This window comes from Oncorhynchus kisutch, linkage group LG4 (assembly GCF_002021735.2).
Source record: "Oncorhynchus kisutch isolate 150728-3 linkage group LG4, Okis_V2, whole genome shotgun sequence".
Taxonomy (NCBI): domain Eukaryota; kingdom Metazoa; phylum Chordata; class Actinopteri; order Salmoniformes; family Salmonidae; genus Oncorhynchus; species Oncorhynchus kisutch.
This window is the reverse complement of record NC_034177.2, coordinates 77609415-77631194: the sequence shown is the minus strand read 5'-3', so window position 1 is coordinate 77631194 and position 21780 is coordinate 77609415. Positions and strand designations below refer to the sequence as shown.

General features: G+C 44.3%; 1 protein-coding gene across 2 annotated transcripts in view; it reads left to right on the top strand.

The window, feature by feature from the left end:
- The window catches only part of LOC109890026 (spectrin beta chain, non-erythrocytic 1-like), a 129451-nt gene that overhangs the window by 60025 nt on the left and 47646 nt on the right, over positions 1 to 21780 (top strand). For both annotated transcript variants that reach the window (XM_020481984.2, XM_020481985.2), the window contains 5 exons: positions 9112 to 9263; positions 15505 to 15678; positions 16122 to 16213; positions 17865 to 18061; positions 19100 to 19212. In XM_020481984.2, coding sequence (XP_020337573.1) covers positions 9112 to 9263; positions 15505 to 15678; positions 16122 to 16213; positions 17865 to 18061; positions 19100 to 19212 — 728 coding nt within the window. The remainder of the gene's footprint in view (positions 1 to 9111; positions 9264 to 15504; positions 15679 to 16121; positions 16214 to 17864; positions 18062 to 19099; positions 19213 to 21780) is intronic.

Genomic DNA, 21780 nt, shown 5'->3' with positions numbered 1-21780 from the left:
ATTCCACAACCATTTACTGAGGAACCAGAGAGCTGTGACAATATCCATCTGTCATTTTGTCTTTTATTTCTCTTTCCTAGTCCTTTTGCTCTGTTACCTAAGTGCACACATTTTGGTCACATATGCTACCAAATAATTTGCTGTGCGACCAGTAGTTTTATTTTAGGAGCACTGTGTGATAAGGCTTTGCTGTACCGTTGTTTTCGAGTGCCCTTGAGAAACAAGCGTGTTCAGATTCGTTAGCTTCATGGTTGCACCATTACTACAGCCAAACGGCTTGCTTCTAGACCAACCAGATTAAAAGATGTGACCTATTTATTATTGGCACAACATTTGTATCTTCCTATAGTGGTCGCTGGGACCACATTTTACATTCATTAACCACATGGGCGGTTCTAAAACTACTTGCCCTTGAGAAACAAGTGTTTTGTTTACACTTTGTTCAGTCACATTACCTCATTTGCTAGCTCAGCTGGCTGCTTTTACACAATGTAGAAACCTAATATTCCACAACTGGCTTTGTAATTTCGATCACTGGTAATATCCAGATGTTTGCTTTTATAATAAACTGTCTTTACAGTGTTACAGCACATGTGCTTCAAAAGTTTCTAGAATTCATATAGGCACAATATAGGCTGCATCTTAATAAATTCAAAACATCTTATTTTCTGGTGCTCCTAAACTTCATGTGGTGCACCTAACTTTCTAAAGTTGGGAGCAACAGCATTTTTTAAAATGTAGACCCCTGCTTCCAGGCCTGATAGTTTGACTTTGCATTGCTCTTGCTATTCAGTGTTTCCCCTATATTAATTTCAACCTGGACTCAGGGGTAGGTGTAACAGACAAATTCGGGACCCTCAAATTAGTATGGTATGCTATGTATTAATTTGTGGATGTTCATCATCCATTTCGTATGATGTATTACAATTTGGATGATATGTTACGAATTACAATTTGGATGATATGTTACGAATTGCAATTCGGACGATATGTTACGAATTGCAATTCGGACGATATGTTACGAATTGCAATTTGCTAACGTTAGCTTTGTGGTTAAAGTTAGCTTTGTGGCGCCCACCCAATGACCCTGTTTTGCCTTCAGTAACCTTCTGCCTTATGTAACCATAACAAATGTAAATGATCAACTAATTAGTGTCCTGGATTTTCATTTACTATGTTACATCTAGTCGGATTCCAGGCTATTCACTGTTGCCACTACATTAATCATTGTCTTCTCTTCTCCCCCCCCACTGCCTGTCAACAGTCAAATGCAATAAAACTAGTCTTGGCATACTAATAGGACTTAGCATGTCACCTTTTTTGGGTATTTTTCAGTAGATTTAATGTAAGTAGTTGACATTGCGCACACAGTTCTATGATCAGGATGCCGTACAGAGTGGTTGTCCACAGATTTGTCTGGTCAGCAGTCCTGATAGTTTGGTAGACCTGTGGTTTGTGGGTCTGTGATTGTGGTCTGTGACTGCTTGTTGTGATTGTGGGCGGGGATTACGGTTTGTACTCTGCAGGGCCAGAGCTCCGCTGCAGGTTGAGATGAGGAGTTCTTGTGCTTGTTTGTGCGCACACTTGAGCTTGTGTGTGTGTGCCTGAGCATGTGCAACCGTACATGTATATATGTACATCTGTTGAGCGACGGTTTCCCCTTCCTGTGTTCTGTTCTGGTCCAGATGCTCTGCCCTGCAGGAAACCCTGTTTACAGACACTCGACATGTCTAGCTCCACCCATATTCTCCATCTCAGCTTCAGATTTATGCCCTTTTGTACTGCAGCTGATTGTGTCAATGTGTTATTACAACCTTGCCCGGCACACAGGGTCATGTGACACACAGCAAAATGTGTAATGTGAATGAACTATTTTACTTTGTTTTGTTATTAAAGTTACCTTTGATTCTGGTCCTTGAAACTTTTATTTGGAATATTATGTGATGCTAAGCTTATCTAGCCTCTTCCTGATTTCCAAAGCATTTTTCCTGATTCACAAAGTCATCACTAGCCAAACATAACATAGCAGGCGTAAAAGAAAAATCCTGAGCAGAGTTCCCACATCCGGTTTTCAGCAGAAAAGGAAGCTAAGTTGAATTAGCTGTATCCCTGAACCGGCTGCATCCGGTTGTTGGAAACTCCGCTAAGCCTATGAATAGCCTAATCTCTTGTAAACAGACTACATAAATTGTACTGTAGATCTGTCACAGTACAAATGGAGTTCAGCAGCGTTGTGGTGCTTGGCTTTGTCGTCACTGGTTATTTGGACAATTTCGCAGTGTGTAGTATCTTTTGAATTTCGGGACCTTTGGTCGATTTTAAGGCAGCTCCTCGGTTATCTCTGATTCAGAGGGGTTGGGTTAAATGTGGAAGACAAATGTCAGTTGAATGCATTCAGTTGTGAAACTGACTAGATTTAAATGTCTTCTGTTAACATGTATGGTCCCAGAACTTAACTGAGCGTCTGACCCAATTATGCAAGCCTTTAGTTCTGGGTTAACCAGCCTCACCACACACAGCCATGATCTAACCATGCAGCATAGTGTCCCAGTGAAGGAGCTGAATGTTAGTTAGCTCGTTAGCCCAGTCGGTGAAAAGGCCTGATTCAGTCAGATCCTGCTTTGCATGTCATGGTGGAGAACACTGGCTGCATTGTCTCTGCTGCTCTGACTGGCCCCACACAGCTCCCTCTGTCTCCCTGCCTCTGACTGGGCCTCCACAACGGGACACACTGCTCCCTCTGTCTCTCTGCCTCTGCACTGCTCGCTGGGCACTGCGACTCATGAAAGCCACGAGGACCTGCGGCTCTATCTACTGTATTATCTCTGGGACCAGGCTGTCAGGCCGTTGGACAGTCCTGTGAAGACGTAGCCTAGATGGAGCTGTTTGGCACCAGGGTTTAACCTACATGCTATCACAGTCTGCTGCTGCTTTATTAGCAGTCTGGTCACGCTGTGATGTCACAACGTCCTCTGAGCTAATGGCTGGCCTGGAGCTGGAGGGGAGAGTGCATTCGTGCACATTGTTAACGGGTGTCGTTTCTTAGTCTGCGAGAAGGAGACCCACCCTGATGGAGGGAGGTTGTGAAACTTCCTCTCAAAGCCAGATTTCCATGGCAACAGGCTTTGAGTTCATATGAGGAATAGCCTGCGAAGCTGTGTGTGTGTGTGTGTGTGTGTGTGTGATGCAGCAGGTATGGGCTGACCGGTGTGGCTGGTTCTCTTGGCCCAGTGACTGATGTTTATGGGCTCTGCAGTAGGGTGAGAAGCTAGACCACCCGTCCTGCATGGGAACACTAAATTAGAACAACCCTGTGAGAACATGACCAGCTAACAGAAAATGGCATGTACAGTAGGCCTACAGTATGAGGCATAGCTAGCTCGCATTAGACCAGCGTGTGTGTATATGTGAAATCAAATCACATTTTATTGGTCACATACACATATTTAGCAGATGTTCTTGCGGGTGTAGCGCAATGCTTGTGTTCCTCGCTCCAACTGTACAGTAGTATCTAACAATACAGACAAATCCAGTAAAAGAATGGAGTTAAGAAATATACGGTACCAGTCAAGTTTTGAAACACCTACTCCAGTGTTCAGTATTTGTACTATTTTATACATTGTAGAATAATAGTGAAGACATTAAAACTATGAACAGGATAATGACCCAACACACCTCCAGGCTGTAAGGGCTATTTGACCAAGATGGAGGGTGATGGAGTGCTGCAGTAGATGACCTGGCCTCCACAATCATCTGACCTCAACCCGTTTGGGATAAGTTGGATCGCAGAGTGAAGGAAAAGCAGCCAACAAGTGCTCAGGAAATATTGGAACTCCTTCAAGACTGTTGGAAAAGCATTCCAGGTGAAGCTGGTTGAGAGAATGCCAAGTGTGTAAAGGTGTCAAGGCAACGGATGGATACTTTGAAGAATCTCAAATATAAAATGTATTTTGATTTTACACTTTTGGTTACTACATGATTTTGTAGGTGTTATTTCATAATGTTTGATGTCTAAACTGTTATTCTACAATGTAGAAAATAGTTTAAAATTAAGAAACCCTTGAATGAGTAGGTGTGTCCAAACGTTTTACTGGTACTGTATAAACATTAGGATGAGTAATGTGGCATTGACTGAAATACAGTATATACATATGAGCTAAGCAGTAAGAACACATTTATTAAAGTGGCCACTGATTCCAGGTCTTTGTATATAGGGCAGCAGCCTCTAGTGCAAGGTTGAGTAACCAGGTGGTAGCCGGCTAGTGATGGCTATTGAACAGTGATGGCCTTGAGACTGAAAAACAGCTTCTGTCTCTCGGTCCCAGCTGTGATGCACCTGTACTGACCTCGCCTTCTGGATGGTAGCGGGGTGAACAGGCCGTGGTTCGGGTGTTTGTTGTCCTTTGGCCTTCCTGTGACATTGGGTACTGTAGGTGTCCTGGAGGGCAGGCAGTGTGCCCCAGGTGATGCGTTGGGCAAAGCGCACCACTCTCTGGAGATGCCTGCGGTTGCGGACGATGCAGTTACCTTATTAGGCGGGGATACAGCCCGACAGGATTCTCTTAATTGTGCAACTGTAAACATTTGTGAGGGTCTTAATTAAGAGCTAAGCCAAATTTCTTCAGCCTCCTGAGGTTGACGAGACTATGCTGTTGCTCCTTCACCACACTCTGTGTGTGGACCATTTCAGATGGTCGGTGATGTGTATGCCAAGGAACTTGAAGCTTTTCACCTTCTCCACTGCGTTCCTGTCAATGTGGATAGGGGCGTGCTCTCTCTGCTGTTTCCCAAAGTCCACGATCATCTCCTTCGTTTTGTTGACGTTGAGGGCGTGGTTATTTTCCAGGCACCACTCCGTCAGGGCCCTCACCTCCTCCCTACAGGTTGTCTAGTCATTGTTGGTAATCAGGCCTAAAACTGTCTGTAGACTTGATGATTTGAGTTGGAGGCATGCGTGGCCACGCAGTCATGGGTGATCAGGGAGTACAGGATGGGGCTAAGCACACACCCCTGTGAGGCCCATGTGTTGAGGATTGGCGAAGTGGAGGTGTTTCCTACCTTCACCACATGGAGGTCGGCCCGTCAGGAAGTCCAAAACAGAGTTGCACAGGCCAGGGTTCAGACCCAGGCCCCCGAGTTTAATGAGGGTACTATGGTATTGAAGGCTGAGCTGTAGTCAATGAACAGCATTCTTACATAGGTATTCCTCTTGTCCAGATGGGATAGGGCAGTGCGAGGGCGATTGCATCGTCTGTGGATCGATTGGGGCGGTATGCAAATTGAAGTGGGTCTAGGGTGTCGGGTAAGGTAGAGGTTATATGATCCTTAACTAACCTCTCAAAGCACTTCCTGATGACCTACGGGGCAATAGTCATTTAGTTCAGTTCTTTGCTTTCTTGGGTAGAGGAATAATGGTGGACATTTTGAAGCATGTGGGAACAGACTGGGATAGGAGAGATTGAATATGTCCGTAAACACTCCAGACAGCTGGTCAGCACATGCTCTGACGACGCGGCTAGGGATTCCGTCCGGGCCGGTAGCCTTGAGGGCTTAAATGTCTTACTCACGTCAGCCATGGAGAACGAGAGCCCACAGTCCTTGGGAGCGAGTCGCGTCGGTGGCGCTGTATTATCCTCAAATCGGGAAAAGGTGTTTTGCTTTTCTGGGAGCAAGATGTCGGTATCCGACGTGGCTGGTTTTCCCTTTGTAATCCGTGATTGTCTGTAGACCCTGCTACATGTCTGAGCTTTTGAATTGCGACTCCGCTTTGTCTCGGTACTTAGGTTTTGCCTGTTTGATTGCCTTTGAGAGGAATAACTATGCTATTTGTATTCAACCATATCCCAGTCACTTTGCCATGGTTAAATGCGGTTCGCTCTTTCAGTTTTGTGCGAATGCTGCTATCTATCCACGGTTTCTTATATACACCGTGTCAGTGTATACATTGATGTTATTCTTAGAGGCTACCCGGAATATCCCAGTCCGCATGATCAAAACAATCTTGAAGCATGGATTTCGATTGGTCAGACCAGCGTTGAATAGACCTTAGCACGGGTACTTCCTGTTTGAGTTTCTGCCTATAGGAAGGGAGGAGCAAAATGGAGTCATGATCTGATTTGCCGAAGGGAGGGCAGGGGTGGGCCTTGTAGGCATCCCAGAAGTTGGAGTAGAAATGGTAGTGTTTTAGCAGTGCGAATACTACAGTCAATGTGTTGGTAGAACTTTAGTAGCGTTTTCCTCAAATTTGCTTTGTTAAAATCCCCAGCTACAATACATTTTGCATCAGGATATGTGGTTTCCAGTTTGCACAAAGTCCAGTGTAGTTCCTTGAGGGCCATTGTGGTATCAGTTTAACGGGGAATATATACAGATGTTACTATAACCAAAGAGAATTACCTTAGGATCTAATACTGTCGGCAGTGAGGTATTCTACGTCGGGTGAACAAAAGGACTTGAGTTTCTGTACGCTATCTCAATCACGCCATGTAGTTAATCATGAAATATACAGCCCGCCTTTCTTCTTCCCGGAGAGTTCTTTATTCCTGTCTGCACAATGCACTGAGAACCCAGCTGGCTGTTTGGACGGGGTCAGTAGATCCGGAGAGAGCCGCGATTCCGTGAAACCGAGTATGTTAGTCCCTAATGTCTCTATCGAAGGAGATCCTCGCCCTGAGCTTGTCTACTTTATTGTCCAGAGACTGAACATTAGCAAGTAATATACTTGGAAGCGGTGGATGGTGTGCACGCCTCCTGAGTCTGACTAGAAGTCCACTCCGAATACGTCTTCTCCGCCGGCGGCGGCTTGGAGCAGCCTTTGGGATAAGTTAAATTGCCCTGGGTGGTACAAACAAAAGATCCACTTTGGGAAAGTCTTATTCCTGGACGTAATGCTGGTGAGTTACAGCCGCTCTGATATCAACGTTTTTTTTCCCGGCTGTATGTAATAAAACACACTTTCTGGAATAATTTTAGAAATGAAACGCACAAAAGAAAATACTGCAAAGCTGTTTAGGAGCTAGAAGCAAATCAAATTTTATTGTTCACATACGCATGGTTAGCAGATGTTAATGCGAGTAGTGAAATGCTTGTGCTTCTAGTTCCCGACCATCTAACAAGTAATCTAACAAAGCAAAGCTGCTATGTCTGTCGGCGCCATCTTGCTGTGTCACTTAGCCTACAATATGTGCAGAAGACTTTCTGCCATTTACACTGAACAAAAATATAAACGCAACATGTAGTGTTGGTTCCATGTTTCATGAGCTGAAATTAAAGATCCCATAAAATGTATATATACACAAAAAGCAGATTTCTCTGAAATGTTGGGCACAAATTTGTTTACATCCTTGTTAGTGAGAATTTCTCCTTTGCCAAGAAAATCCATCCACCTGACTGGGGTTTCATATCAAGAAGCTGATCAAACAGCATGATCAAACAGCATGATCATTACACAGGTGCACCTTGTGCATGGGACAATAAGGCCGTTAAGTTTTGTCACACAACACAATGCCACAGATGTTTTGAGGGAGTGTGCAATTGGCATGCTGACTGCAGGAATGTCAACTAAAACTGTTGCCAGATAATTTAAAGTTAATTTCTCCTACATGAGCCACCTCCAATGTTAGTAAATTTGGCAGTACGTCCAACCAGCCTCACAACCGCTGACCGCTTTTATGGCGTTGTGTGGGCAAGTGGTTTGCTGATGTTCATAACATTGACAGAGTGCACCATGGTGGCAGTGGGATTATGGTATAGGCAGGCATAAGCTACGGACAACGAAAACAATTGCATTTTGTCGATGGCAATTAAATGTACAGATACCTTGACGAGATCTTGAGGCCCATTATTGTGCCATGTTTCAATATGATAATGCACAGCCCCATCTGTAGGACCGAACACATTTATTACAATTGACTGATTTCCACATGTAAAATCATTGAAATTGTTGCATGTTGTTATATTTTTGTTCAGTATATGTTAGGATATTGTCATCCTGTGAGAATAGCACCAGCTATGCTAACAACATTTAGTTTGCACAAACAAGACTGGCTATTTAAAGATGGCCTAAATGAATAAATATTGAAGTATGTTAGGAAAATTGCAATTGGCTCAACAGGACATCACGGCTGGCCCTTGGATGTACACAGAGCTAATATTAATACTATGCATGTCAATCTCTCCTGCCTCAAAGTGGAGGGGAGATTGACTTCATCACTGCTTGTATTTATGAGAGGTATTGACATGTTGAATGCAAGGAGCTGTCTGTTTGAACTACTGGCGCACAGCTCAGACACACATGCATATCCCACAAGACATGCAACAAGAGGTCTACACAGTCCCCAAGTCCAGAGCAGACTATGGGAGGTGCACGATACTACATAGAATTCTATTCCACATCAAGTAACGGATGCAAGCAGTATAATTAGATTTAAAAAAACATAAATACACCTCATGGAACAGCAGGGACTGTGAAGCAACACAAACACGGGCACAGACGCATGCATGCACACACAAGATAACATACACTGATTTTGTTCTGTAGATATGTGGTAGAGTAGGGGCCCGAGGGCACACGGTGTGTTGTGAATGTATTGGAATGTTTTTAAAATGGTCTAAACTGCCTTAATTTTGCTGGACCCTAAGGACGAGTAGCTGGTGCATTGACAGCAGCTAATGGGAACGATAAATACAAATGTTTACTTAACACTTACCTAGCCTGTGAAATGTTAATATTTACAGTACTTGTCCGTCTTTCTCTGAAAACTAGCTACTTTGTACCTCTTAGACATAGGAAGCTACACCATTATTCCAAGAACAGTGACGACCTTGGTGTAGGTTTTCATCAAAAGACTAACGGTAGCAAAGGCCCACAGCCAGTCAAACAACCGGGGACACCTGGCATAAACAGGAAGAAGGAGAGGAACATGCTGTTTCTGTCGAGAGGCCTGCAAACCCTCACGTTCTACTCTGTTAGCCGCACACCTGGAGTGTTTAGCTTTGTAATCTAGATTGTGTGTGACAGAGAGTAAAATATCCCCAGGTGATAACCTGGTTAATATGATAGAACGCAGAAGTGAAACTAACCCCTTGATCACAATCTGCTCCTTCTTGTAGATGAGCGCGAGGCGGTGCAGAAGAAGACCTTCACCAAGTGGGTCAACTCCCACCTAGCCAGAATGTCCTGCAGGATCACTGACCTCTATATGGACCTGAGGGATGGACGTATGCTCATCAAACTACTGGAGGTCCTCTCCGGGGAGAGACTGGTACGTTAGACAGTCAAACTGATGTCCCAGTCACACAGAGTAATAATTCACCTTAAGAATTGAATTTCTTATTGTCAAAATTATTTCACTTTAGGATTGCTGTTCCAAATGATTCCTCCATGATTCTACCCTATATGCATACATTCGGCCCATGCATAGCTAATATGCTTCACTGATTTAAAAATAAATAAATAATAATTCAGGGCACACGTACAGTGCATTTGGAAAGTATTCAGACCGCTTTTTCTACTTTTTGCTATGTTACAGCCTTATTCTAAAATGTATTCAATATATACACTGCTCAAAAAAATAAAGGGAACACTAAAGTAACACGTCCTAGATCTGAATGAAATATTCTTATTAAATAAGAATGTGCTCAATTGGATTCAGGTCTGGGGAACGGGCGGGCTAGTCCATAGCATCAATGCCTTCCTCTTGCAGGAACTCCTGACACACTCCAGCCACATGAGGTCTAGCATTGTCTTGCATTAGGAGGAACCCAGGGCCAACCGCACCAGCATATGGTCTCACAAGGGGTCTGAGGATTTCATCTCGGTACCTAATGGCAGTCAGGCTACCCCTGGCGAGCACATGGAGGGCTGTGCGCCAAATAAATGCCACCCCACACCATGACTGACCTACCGCCAAACCGGTAATGCTGGAGTATGTTGCAGGCAGCAGAACTTTCTCCACGGCGTCTGCAGACTGTCACATGCTCAGTGTGAACCTGCTTTCATCTGTGAAGAGCACAGGGCGCCAGTGGCGAATTTGCCAATCTTGGTGTTCTCTGGCAAATGCCAAAGGTCCTGCACGGTGTTGGGCTGTAAGCACAACCCCCACCTGTGGACGTCGGGCCCTCATACCACCCTCATGGAGTCTTTCTGACCGTTTGAGCAGACACATGCACATTTGTGGCCTGCTGGAGGTCATTTTGCAGGGCTCTGGCAGTGCTCCTCCTGCTCCTCCTTGCACAAAGGCGGAGGTAGCGGTCCTGCTGCTGGGTTGTTGCCCTCCTACAGCCTCCTCCACGTCTCCTGATGTACTGGCCTGTCTCCTGGTAGCGCCTTCATGCTCTGGACACTACGCTGACAGACACCGCAAACCTTCTTGCCACAGCCTGCATTGAAGTGCCATCCTGGATGAGCTGCACTACCTGAGCCACTTGTGTGGATTGTAGACTCCGTCTCATGCTACCACTAGAGTGAAAGCACCGCCAGCATTCAAAAGTGACCAAAACATCAGGCAGGAAGCATAGGAACTGAGAAGTGGTCTGTGGTCACCACCTGTAGAACCACTCCTTTATTGGGGGTGTCTTGCTAATTGCCTAAAATTTCCACCTGTTGTCTATTCCATTTGCACAACAGCATGTGAAATTTATTGTCAATCAGTTTTGATTTCACAGGAGTGTGATTGACTTGGAGTTACATTGTGGTGTTTAAGTGTTCCCTTTATTTTTGAGCAGTGTATTTTTTCCTCATCAATCTACACACAGTACCCCATAATGCTAAAGCTGTTTGCAAATGTATTAACAATGAAAAACTGGTATCACTTTAACATAAGTATTCAGACCCTTTTACTCAGTACTTTGAAGCAGCAATTAGAGCCTCGCGTTTTCGTTGTCTTGGCTGTGTGTTTAGGGTCGTTGTCGTATTGGCAGGTGAACCTTCACACCAGTCTGAGGTCCTGAGCGCTCTTCATCAAAAATCCCTCTGTACATTGCTCCGTTCATCATTCCCTTGATCTCCCAGTCCCTGCTGCTGAAAAACATCCCCACAGCATGATGCTGCCACCACCATGCTTCACTGTAGGGATGGCGCTAGGTGTCCTCCAGATGTGATGCTTGCCATTCAGGCCAAAGATTTCAATCTTGGATTCATCAGACCAGAGGATCTTGTTTCTCATGGCCTGAGAGTCCTTTAGGTGGCCTTTGGAAAACTCCAAGCGGGCTGTCGTGTGCCTTTTACTGAGGAGTGGCTTCCGTCTGGCCACTCTATCATAAAGGCCTGATTAGTGGAGTGCTGCAGAGATGGGAGAACCTTCCAGAAGGACAACCATCTCCACAGAGGAACTCTGGAGCTCTGTCAGTGACCATCAGGTTCTTGGTCACCTCCCTGACCAAGGCCCTCCCCCAATTGCTTAGTTTGGCTGGGCAGCCAGATCTAGGAAGAGGTCTTGATGGTTATAAACTTCTTCCATTTAAGAATGATTGAGGCCACTGTGTTCTTGGATCTCCAATGCTGCAGAAATGTTTTGGTACTCATCCTCAGATCGATGCCTAAACACAATCCTGTCTCGGAGCTCTACGGACAATTCCTTCGACCTCGTGGCTTGGTTTTTGCTCTGACATGCACTGCCAACTGTGGGACCTTATATTGACAGGCATATACCTTTCCAAATCATGTCCAATCAATTGAATTTACCACAGGGGGACTCCAATTAAGTTGTAGAAACAACTCAAGGATTATCAATGGAATCCAGATGCACCTGAGCTCAATTGAGTCTCATAGCAAAGGGTCTGAATATTTAGGTAAATAAGGTATCTTCTGTTTATGGGTCTGAATACTTTCTGAATGCAGTGTATATTTTTCTACTTGAAAGAGTATTTGTAGTCATATGAGGAACACCTATTGCTCTTATCTGGGTTCTATCAACGGTGCAGCAGTATCTCTCGTAACATAATATGTAGCTTTTTTACACACTGTATAGATATAACTCCCTCGTCATATCTCAGATTCAACATTATAAAACCAGCCACACCTTAACTGCTCTCTCCCTCTGGTAAAGAATATTTAAATATATTAAATAAATATTTAAAGCAGCCCCGGTAAAGGCAAGGTCATGGTGTATATGGATACTATGGAGAGGTTATGAGTAAGGTTGCAAACCTACCAGTAATTTACCAAAGTTACCAGAATCTTCAGTAATTTTTGTAACTGAAGTAACTGAATCTATGGCAGTCTATCGTGACTTGGGTCATTTATACTCAAATAACTTTTAAAACATTCCAAATATTGAGTTTGTACCCCTTTTGACCTCAGATCAGCTTCAATTCGTCAGGGCATGGACTCTACAAGGTGTCGAAAGTGTTCCACAGGGATGCTGGCCAATGTTGACTCAATGCTTCCCGCAGTTGTGTCAAGTTGGCTGGATGTCCTTTGGGTGGTGAACCATACTTGATACACACGGAAAACTGTTGAGCTTGAAAAACCCAACAACAGTGCAGTTCTTGACAAACTGGTATGCCTGGCACCTACCATGCCCCGTTCAAAGGCACTTAAATATTTTGTCTTGCCCATTCACCCTCTGAATGGCACACACACACACACACACACAATCCATGTCTGTTGTCTTTAACCTGTCTCCTCCCCTTCATCTACGCTGACTGACGTGGATTTAACGAGTGACATCAATAAAGGATCATAGCTTTCACCTGGTCAGTCTCTCATGGAAAGAGCAGGTGTTCCTAATGTTTTGTCCACTCAGTGGTCAATTTTTATGTCTGTGTCCATATTGTCCATGAGTTGCTAGTAGATGGACCATACGGTTCAAGAGAAAATAGCCTAAATATTGAAAAAAGTATCTAATCAACAATGGCATTAATTTGCAACTCTTCCAACTGGTGACTTTTTTAACTGCCACTAGTTTGAGCCAAGTCATTGACAATAAAATAGGCAAATTAAAATAGTAAAATGTGTGTAAATATTTCATGCTGAAATCCTCATATTAAAAAATGACGGTATTCACTTAGTTAATAGTTTATATTTGGGATCAGCTTTGTCATTGTTTATTTAAATTATTTGATATTTTAGACATCAGTCCACACAGAGGGCCTGAGATAATTAGACTCCTATAACAATTTGAAGTACCCGAAAGGGTATTGTGACAAATGACAAAACCCTTGAAAGATACCAAAAATCTAGTAGTGTACTGGTAAACTTTGAGTAACATATCCTGCCTTTGCATCCCTAGTTGTGAGCAGTTCAGTTGAGGACAGAGCAGAGAAGTAGAGAGTTTACACTGATAGAGTTTCAGACTGGGTCACAGATTGGGTTACAGGGATCATGTGGTCTCATGGAAACCTCTGTTGCTTGAGCAACATTTGAAAATGTGATAAATTCATCTTGCCTAGTACAATAGAAATGCTCAAGCAACAGCTGCCTGGGTGGATCGTTCAGTTAACATCTGTCTGTTATTTATTTAATGAGGACAATTTTGTACAGATTTTTTTCCTAGTTTGTATTGGTAATTGTCCATAAAGCGCTGCTCCGCTTTTTTGACATTATCAACAAAACATGTCCGACAGGCCCTAGTGTTGTCGCACCTGGACTGCTGCTCAGTCATCTGGTCAAGTGCCACAGAGGGACATTACAGTTGGCTCAGAACAGAGCAGCACTGCTGGCCCTTAAATGTACACAGAGAGCAAACATCAATGACATGCATATCAATCTTTCCTGGCTCAAAGTAGAGATTGCCTGCATCACTACTTATCCTTGTGAGAGGTATTGACATGTTAAAAGCACCAAGCTGTCTGTTCAAACTACTAACACACAGCTCGGACACCCATGCACCCATGCACACCCCGTAAGACATGCCACCAGAGGTTGCTTCCATAGTCTGTGTGCTAGACTGTGGACGGCGCACAGTACTACATTGAGCCATTTATCTGATTTGGTGGTATTAGAAACGTTGTGCTGCAATGATGTACTATCTTATTGTATCTTTCTTGTTGTGATGAGCCGTAATGTGTTTAACTCAGGAAGAGTAGCTACTGCCTTGGCAGGAACTAATGGGGCTCCATAATAAATACAAAATGTGACACAAACTGACATGTATAACCTACATGAACCACAAACACACTGATGCAGACCTAATTATATACATTCAATGCACCAAGCATGTGCGCTAGCATGCAGTTACACATACAGACTGCTTACAATTGAATGCTAGAGGCCAAGCTAGGTTAGGAGACCTTATGCACAGACTGGAGTTGGATTAAGGCAAAACCAAAACATCAGCACTGTGGTGGTGGCAGCAGCACATGACGTCAGAGGGCAAACTTCACTCTGAGCCAATGAAATGTTCCAGCTTAGCAACTGTGCTGAAGGAGGGGAGAGAAGCAATTATCACTGCAGAATTGCAACAAAAAGATTTAGCAAAGTTGGCACTGATGGGTTTTATTAACTATGTCCCATTTCAGCTCACTCTCCCCTCACACCTCCCTTCACCACCAGTGGCTTTTGAAAGGCAGCTCTCTGGAATCAAAATGCGATTAAGCCAGACTACTGCCCCTACGACGTTCAGTAGATCGTGCCAAGATCATGCCCTCCATTGAGGGCATTGACGGGTCTTTGCTGTGAGAAAGATCTGACCACAGTTTCAACTCACTCACAGTGAATGCAGTCTACTGTGGTCCCTTCAAAATATGAGCCCTTCGCTCTGAGATTTGAGCTTCTTTTCACCGCTACGAGGAAATGAGGCAAAAAACGACAAATGGAAGAATTTCAAAAGCGGGCTTGCTATGATTGAGTGAAAGGGAAGCAGAGGGAGACATTATCAATGAGATCTTTGATATGGAAAGACTGGTGGAGGGGCCTACAATAGAGTCCAGCAAAATGATCCCAACTCAAGCCAGCCTCCATTTCTCAACTGTTTCAGGAAGCATAGGAATGCTGTGTTAGTTCACTCCACAGAACACTACATTAAAATGCCAGATGGGTATCTCTCTGATCTGGTGTTATTTGTGTTAGACAGAGGAGATACCCACTGGTGTTCTCCAGCTGTCTCAACAAGGCCAGGCCCTGAGTACTTCCTGGGTCATGACCCCTGGAAAATTGGTTCTAACCCTGAGGAAGCTCTAGATGACCTGTCTCTACATATGGCATCACAGGTCTGTCCTTCCAGACGTATCGGAGATCTCATTTCCTCTTGGTCATTTTAGGATTACTTAGTGTAACACACAAAAATACATATATACACACACACTGAAGTCCCATAGATATGTCCTCATATAATGCACATCACTTTTCTTGTATAGACATTCTTAAATCTGCCTACCTCAAGGATTAAAGAAGTCTGCTAAGTAGGTCATCAACCCAGGGAGTCCTGCCTCAAGTCAAAATATACAAAACTAAACCATTTAGATTGTTGGCAGTAGAACGTCAGAGGTATGAAGAGTATGAGTGACACTAATGTAATTAGACTGATAGTACCACCTCTGTCCCTCTTTATTTCCCCTCCGCAGCCCAAGCCCACTAAGGGGCGCATGCGTATCCACTGCCTGGAGAACGTGGACAAGGCCCTGCAGTTCCTCAAGGAGCAGAGGGTCCATCTGGAGAATATGGGCTCCCACGACATTGTCGACGGCAACCACCGCCTCACCCTCGGCCTAATCTGGACCATCATCCTCCGCTTCCAGGTCAGCTGATGACTCACTCACGTATCGTGCATGTGCTGATTATAAAGTGAGAGAGCACAGTTGGTAAAGGATTACATTTTTATAAATTGTCATTTAAAAAAATCCCACTTAAATCCACAGATGTGGGTCAATGTCACTCAAACTAAGACAGGAAGTTGGTTGTTTGTTTATTTGTATATCGAAAGTGCTGAGGTGGTGTTTATGTGCCTGTCACTCCATGCAGGTGGGTGCATTCCAGTGTGTGCACGTATTTGTTATTTGTGTGTGTGCCAGCCTAAGTGCATATAGATGTTATATCAGTCTCTGTGTATAGTGGTTGTCTCAGTCGCTGTGTATAGTGGTTGTCTCAGTCGCTGTGTATAGTGGTTGTCTCAGTCGCTGTGTCCTGATGATGGCTGGGCGTTGTTTGACCATTTTGTTATTCTGGGGTATGTGCTTCTCAGATCCAGGACATCAGAGTGGAGACTGAGGACAACAAGGAGAAGAAGTCTGCTAAAGATGCCCTGCTGCTGTGGTGCCAGATGAAGACTGCAGGGTGAGTGACCACAACACCAGCAGCAGCACCACTACAGCATCACCACAGCTTGAGGCATACTCTACTATAGCACACAGTCAGCAGAACACATTATGGTCAACAGATAGTTTAGATCACAATCAACAACATCAAGAGTATATGTGAAAACATACAGTATATAGGAACATTCTTGCCTAGCCCAGTGTACAAAACATTTGGAACACTTTCCTAATATAGAGTTTCACCACCTTTTGCCCTCAGAACAGCCTCAATTCGTCAGGGCATGGACTACAAGGTGTCGAAAGTGTTCCACAGGGATAATGCCTCATGTTGACTCCAATGCTTCCCATAGTTGTGTCAAGTTGGCTCGATGTTGTTTGGGTGGTGGACCATTCTTGATGCACACAGGAAACTGTTGAGTGTGGAAAACCCAGCAGCGTTGCACTTCTTGGCACACTCAAACCGGTGCGCCTGGCACCTACTACCGTACCCCGTTCAAAGGCACTTAAATCTCACCCTTTGAATGGCACACAGACATTCCATGTCTCAATTGTCTCGAGGCTTAAATCATTTTTTCACCGGTGTCCTCTCCATCTACACTGAGGTGGATGTGATCCATTTTGATTTCAGGCTGTAACACAACAACATGTAGCATAAGTCGAGGCGTATGAATGCTCTCTGACGGCCCTGTAAATGGGTCTCAGGAATCACATGGCCTTGAGAGAAACGCCTCGCATCAATGATATTTCACAATCAATGCTGTGTTTAACACAAATTATTTGACTAAAGGGGATCTGTAGAGGAACACAGGGTGGACATCCGAACCGATGAAATCCCAGCGAGGGTGTCACATCAGACATCAGTCACAGCCTAAATGTCAGACTGTTTAGAACAGCAGCATGAACAGCCCTGGGCTACATGATTTGATAAATCAATTCACTCATCAACAAAGCCAACACTGCTATAGCCCAGCTTCAAATAGAAAAATCACCATAGTTAAACAAATGTTTAGTAAAGAAAGGCATCTGTTTCACTGAAGAGGGAATCAGAGGCTGGAGATTTGATGTAAATATTATATATTCTTCAAAAGTCGCAACAAATTGCCACCTAAGATTTATCTTGACAGAGATTTTATTTTAGTAAGACAGGCCAAAACACAACTTTCACCTTCCTAATCTTGAGTTGCACCCCCTTTTGCCCTCTGAACAGCCTTAATTCATTGGGGCATGGACTCTACTAGGAGTCTAAAGTGTTCCACAGGAATTCTAGCCCATGATGACTCCAATGCTTCCCAGAGTTGTGTCAAGTTGGCTGGATGTCCTTTGGGTGGTGGATCATTCTTGATACACAGCGTGAAAACCCCAGTTCTTGACATAAACTGGTATGCCTGGCACCTACTACCATACCCCGTTCAAAGGCAATTAAATGTTGTCTTGCCTATTCACTCAATGGCACACATACACTATCCATGTCTCAATTATCTAAAGGCTTAAACATCCTCCTTTAACCTGTCTCCTCCCCTCCATTGACACTGATAGAAGTGGATTTAACAAGTTACATCAATAAGGGATCATAGCTTTCACCTGGATTCACCTGGTCAGTCTGTCATGGAACAAGCAAGTGTTCTTAATGTTTTGTACACTCAGTGTATGTTTTTGTATCTGTTTTCCAGATATCCCAACGTGAACATTCACAACTTCAGCACCAGCTGGAGAGATGGCATGGCCTTCAACGCCATCCTCCACAAACACAGACCTGATCTGATAGACTTTGACAAGCTGAAGAAGTCCAACGCCCACCACAATCTGCAGAATGCCTTCAACCTGGCAGAGCAACACCTGGGCATCCACAAGCTGCTGGACGTAGAGGGTTCGTACAGAGTACACACATCCACACACACACACACACACACACACACACACACACACACACACACGCACGCAATACATGCACACACAAACACAGACATACTTAACTTAACTTGCATTACACACTTAGAATATAGTCATCGGTGCAGGACTCTGAACTGTTGTACATAATCATGGAATACCATAGCCTGGTGGAAAACAACATACAGTGAGGAGGCTGCTTACACTTCTGTAACAGACTGTGCTCTATCCCTGTCTCTCATGCACCTGTCAGTGTTGTACACCATTATGACAGTACATAAATACTCACACATTTTCAGCCTGACCTAATTTATGCTCTTACAGTGCCTGTGTGAATACATGACAACTTGAAAACTGTTACTACTGTATAACGCTTGCAGAAACCACTTCATGAGTAGTTTGAGAGGCTGTTACTTCTGGGTCTTACTTTAATGTAGTTCACAGGGTAGCTGACAGCACCATTATGGGGACATTTACAAACAGAAAGGCACATTCACTGCTAGAGCTCGTCCTTTTCCAGTATGACAGCGTAATGGCTGTCTTAAATGCCCAGTGCGTTTTTATCTCAATTTCAAATCCTTTCTGGGTAACAATTAACTACCTTACTGTGATTTAGTTTTTAATAAAACAATAAAATGAAATACTTGAACTACATCCCACAAAAAGGCATTTCAGGTAGTCTTTTCAAACACCTCTAAATCATGTTTTTGACTGCACAGTGCCTTTAAAAAAAAATATTTTATAGGAGGTGGTTTTGGGATCTCAGCATGTCTTCTCAGAGGCCTGCAGTGAGGGGAACAAAGACTGAGGCGTGAGAACGCTCCCGTGTATTGTTCTGACGGAAAATACCCCCTCTACTCCAACCACCTCCCTCCTTAACATGGCTCCTAAATCAAATAAATGCCATTTTTCTCAGCCAGGCAGCACGGAAGCCAAACCATCTGATGTCTGAAGATGAAGGAAACATGGACGAGTCAAAGCTGTATTTGTCTGACTCTTAGTGTGTGTGTGTGTACAGATATCAGCGTGGACCACCCGGATGAGAAGTCCGTCATCACCTATGTTGTGACCTACTACCACTACTTCTCCAAAATGAAGGCTCTGAAGGTGGAGGGAAAACGTATTGGGAAGGTGAGGGATCAGAGTTCATATGTCCCCAATCTGAATACCAAGAGTACAAAGTCTCATATACCGTACTTCTCCAAGTACACTCATTCCCTTAGATCAGTGGTTCCCAAACGTTTTAGTCCCGTACCCCTTCAAACATTCAACTTCCAGCTGCGTACCCCCGCTAGCACCAGGGTCAGCATACTCTCAAATGTTTTTTGCCACCATTGTAAGCCTGCTACACACACTATACAATACATTTATTACACATAAGAATGAGTGAGTTTGTCAGAACCCGGCTTGTGGGAAGTGACAAAGAGCTCTTAAAGGACCAGGGCACAAACAATCAGTATGTTTACTCTTTTATTTAGCCATCTTACATATAACCTTATTTGTGAATAACTCACCACAGGTTAGAAGGGTGTGCTTGAAAGGATGCACAGAACTCTGCAATGTTGTGTTTTATTGGAGAGCGACTCAGTCTTAAACCGTTTTCAAAACAGTGTGCCAGTATTTACTTTCATGCTAGTGAGGGCCGAGAATACACTCTCACATAGGTACGTGGTTGCAAAGGGCATCAGTGTCTTAACAGCGTGATTTGCCAAGGCAAGAAACTGAGCGCAGCCAAATCCAGAAATCTGGCAGTAGCTTCTGATTTAAATTCAGGTTTCACAGAACCGTTTGTTGCAATTTCATTGAGGCTCTCTTGTTCAGATATTGGTAAGTGGACTGGAGGCAGGGCATGAAACTGATTATGAATCCAGTTTTGTGTCATCCGTTTTGGGAAAGTACATGTGTAATTGCGCACCCAACTCACTCGGGTGTGTCGCTATATCACATTTGACATTGTCCATAAGCTTGAGTTCATTTGCACACAAATCATACAATGATGGAAAGACCTGTGTTCTTGTTAATGCAGACCGAAAAGAGCTCCAACTTCTTAATCATAGCTAATATTTTGTCCCGCACATTGAGTATAGTTGAGGAGAGTCCCTGTAATCCTAGATTCAGATCATTCAGGTGAGAAAAAACATCACCCAGATAGGACAGTCATGTGAGAAACTCGTCATCATGCAAGCGTTCAGACAAGTGAAAGTTATGGTAAGTGAAGAACTTGAAGCTCGTCTCTCAATTTTAAAAAACGTGTTAATACCTTGCCCCTTGATAATCAGCGCACTTCTGTATGTTGTAAAAGCGTTACATGGTTGCTGCCCATATCATTGCATAGTGCAGAAAATACACGAGAGTTCAGGGGCCTTGCTTTAACCAAGCTACATTTGGCTACATAGTTAGTGGAATTCCTGCGAGAGAGTAACGGTAAATGTGATTGGATGTTAATTATTTGACTAGGCTACCTGTATTTGACATTGTGTTGTTATTTCGCTGAACACTAGATGGTTTCATTTTATTTTTGGCAGTGAAACGAGGCTACTCGGGCGAAGAAGAAAATAAATAAAAAACTTCACCCAAATGTATAGCCCCGTTGGAAAATACACTGCTCAAAAAAATAAAGGGAACACTAAAATAACACATCCTAGATCTGAATGAATGAAATATTCTTATTAAATACTTTTTTCTTTACATAGTTGAATGTGCTGACAACAAAATCACACATTATCACTGGAAATCAAATTTATCAACCCATGGAGGTCTGGATTTGGAGTGACCATGTAATATCCAGAAAACAAGTCAAAATGAGGCTCAGTAGTGTGTGTGGCCTCCACGTGCCTGTATGACCTCCCTACAACGCCTGGGCATGCTCCTGATGAGGTGGCGGACGGTCTCCTGAGGGATCTGCTCCCAGACCTGGACTAAAGCATCCGCCAACTCCTGGACAGTCTGTGGTGCAACGTGGCGTTGGTGGGTGGAGCGAGACATGATGTCCCAGATGTGCTCAATTGGATTCAGGTCTGGGGAACGGGCGGGCCAGTCCATAGCATCAATGCCTTCCTCTTGCAGGAACTGCTGACACACTCCAGCCACATGAGGTCTAGCATTGTCTTGCATTAGGAGTAACCCAGGGCCAACCGCACCCAGCATATGGTCTCACAAGGGGTCTGAGGATCTCATCTCGGTACCTAATGGCAGTCAGGCTAACTTTGGCGAGCACATGGAGGGCTGTGCGGCCCCCCAAAGAAATGCCACTCCACACCATGACTGACCCACCGCCAAACTGGTCATGCTGGAGGATGTTGCGGGCAGCAGAACGTTCTCCACGGCGTCTCCAGACTGTCACATGTGCTCAGTGTGAGCACTGTGAAGAGCACAGGGCGCCAGTGGCGAATTTGCCAATCTTGGTGTTCTCTGGCAAATGCCAAACGTCCTGCACGGTGTTGGGCTGTAAGCACAACCCCCACCTGTGGATGTCGGGCCCTCATACCACCCTCATGGAGTCTGTTTCTGACCGTTTGAGCAGACACATGCACATTTGTGGCCTGCTGGAGGTCATTTTGCAGGACTCTGGCAGTGCTCCTCCTGCTCCTCCTTGCACAAAGGCGGAGGTAGCGGTCCTGCTGCTGGGTTGTTGGCCTCCACGTCTCCTGATGTACTGGCCTGTCTCCTGGTAGCACCTCCATGCTCTGGACACTACGC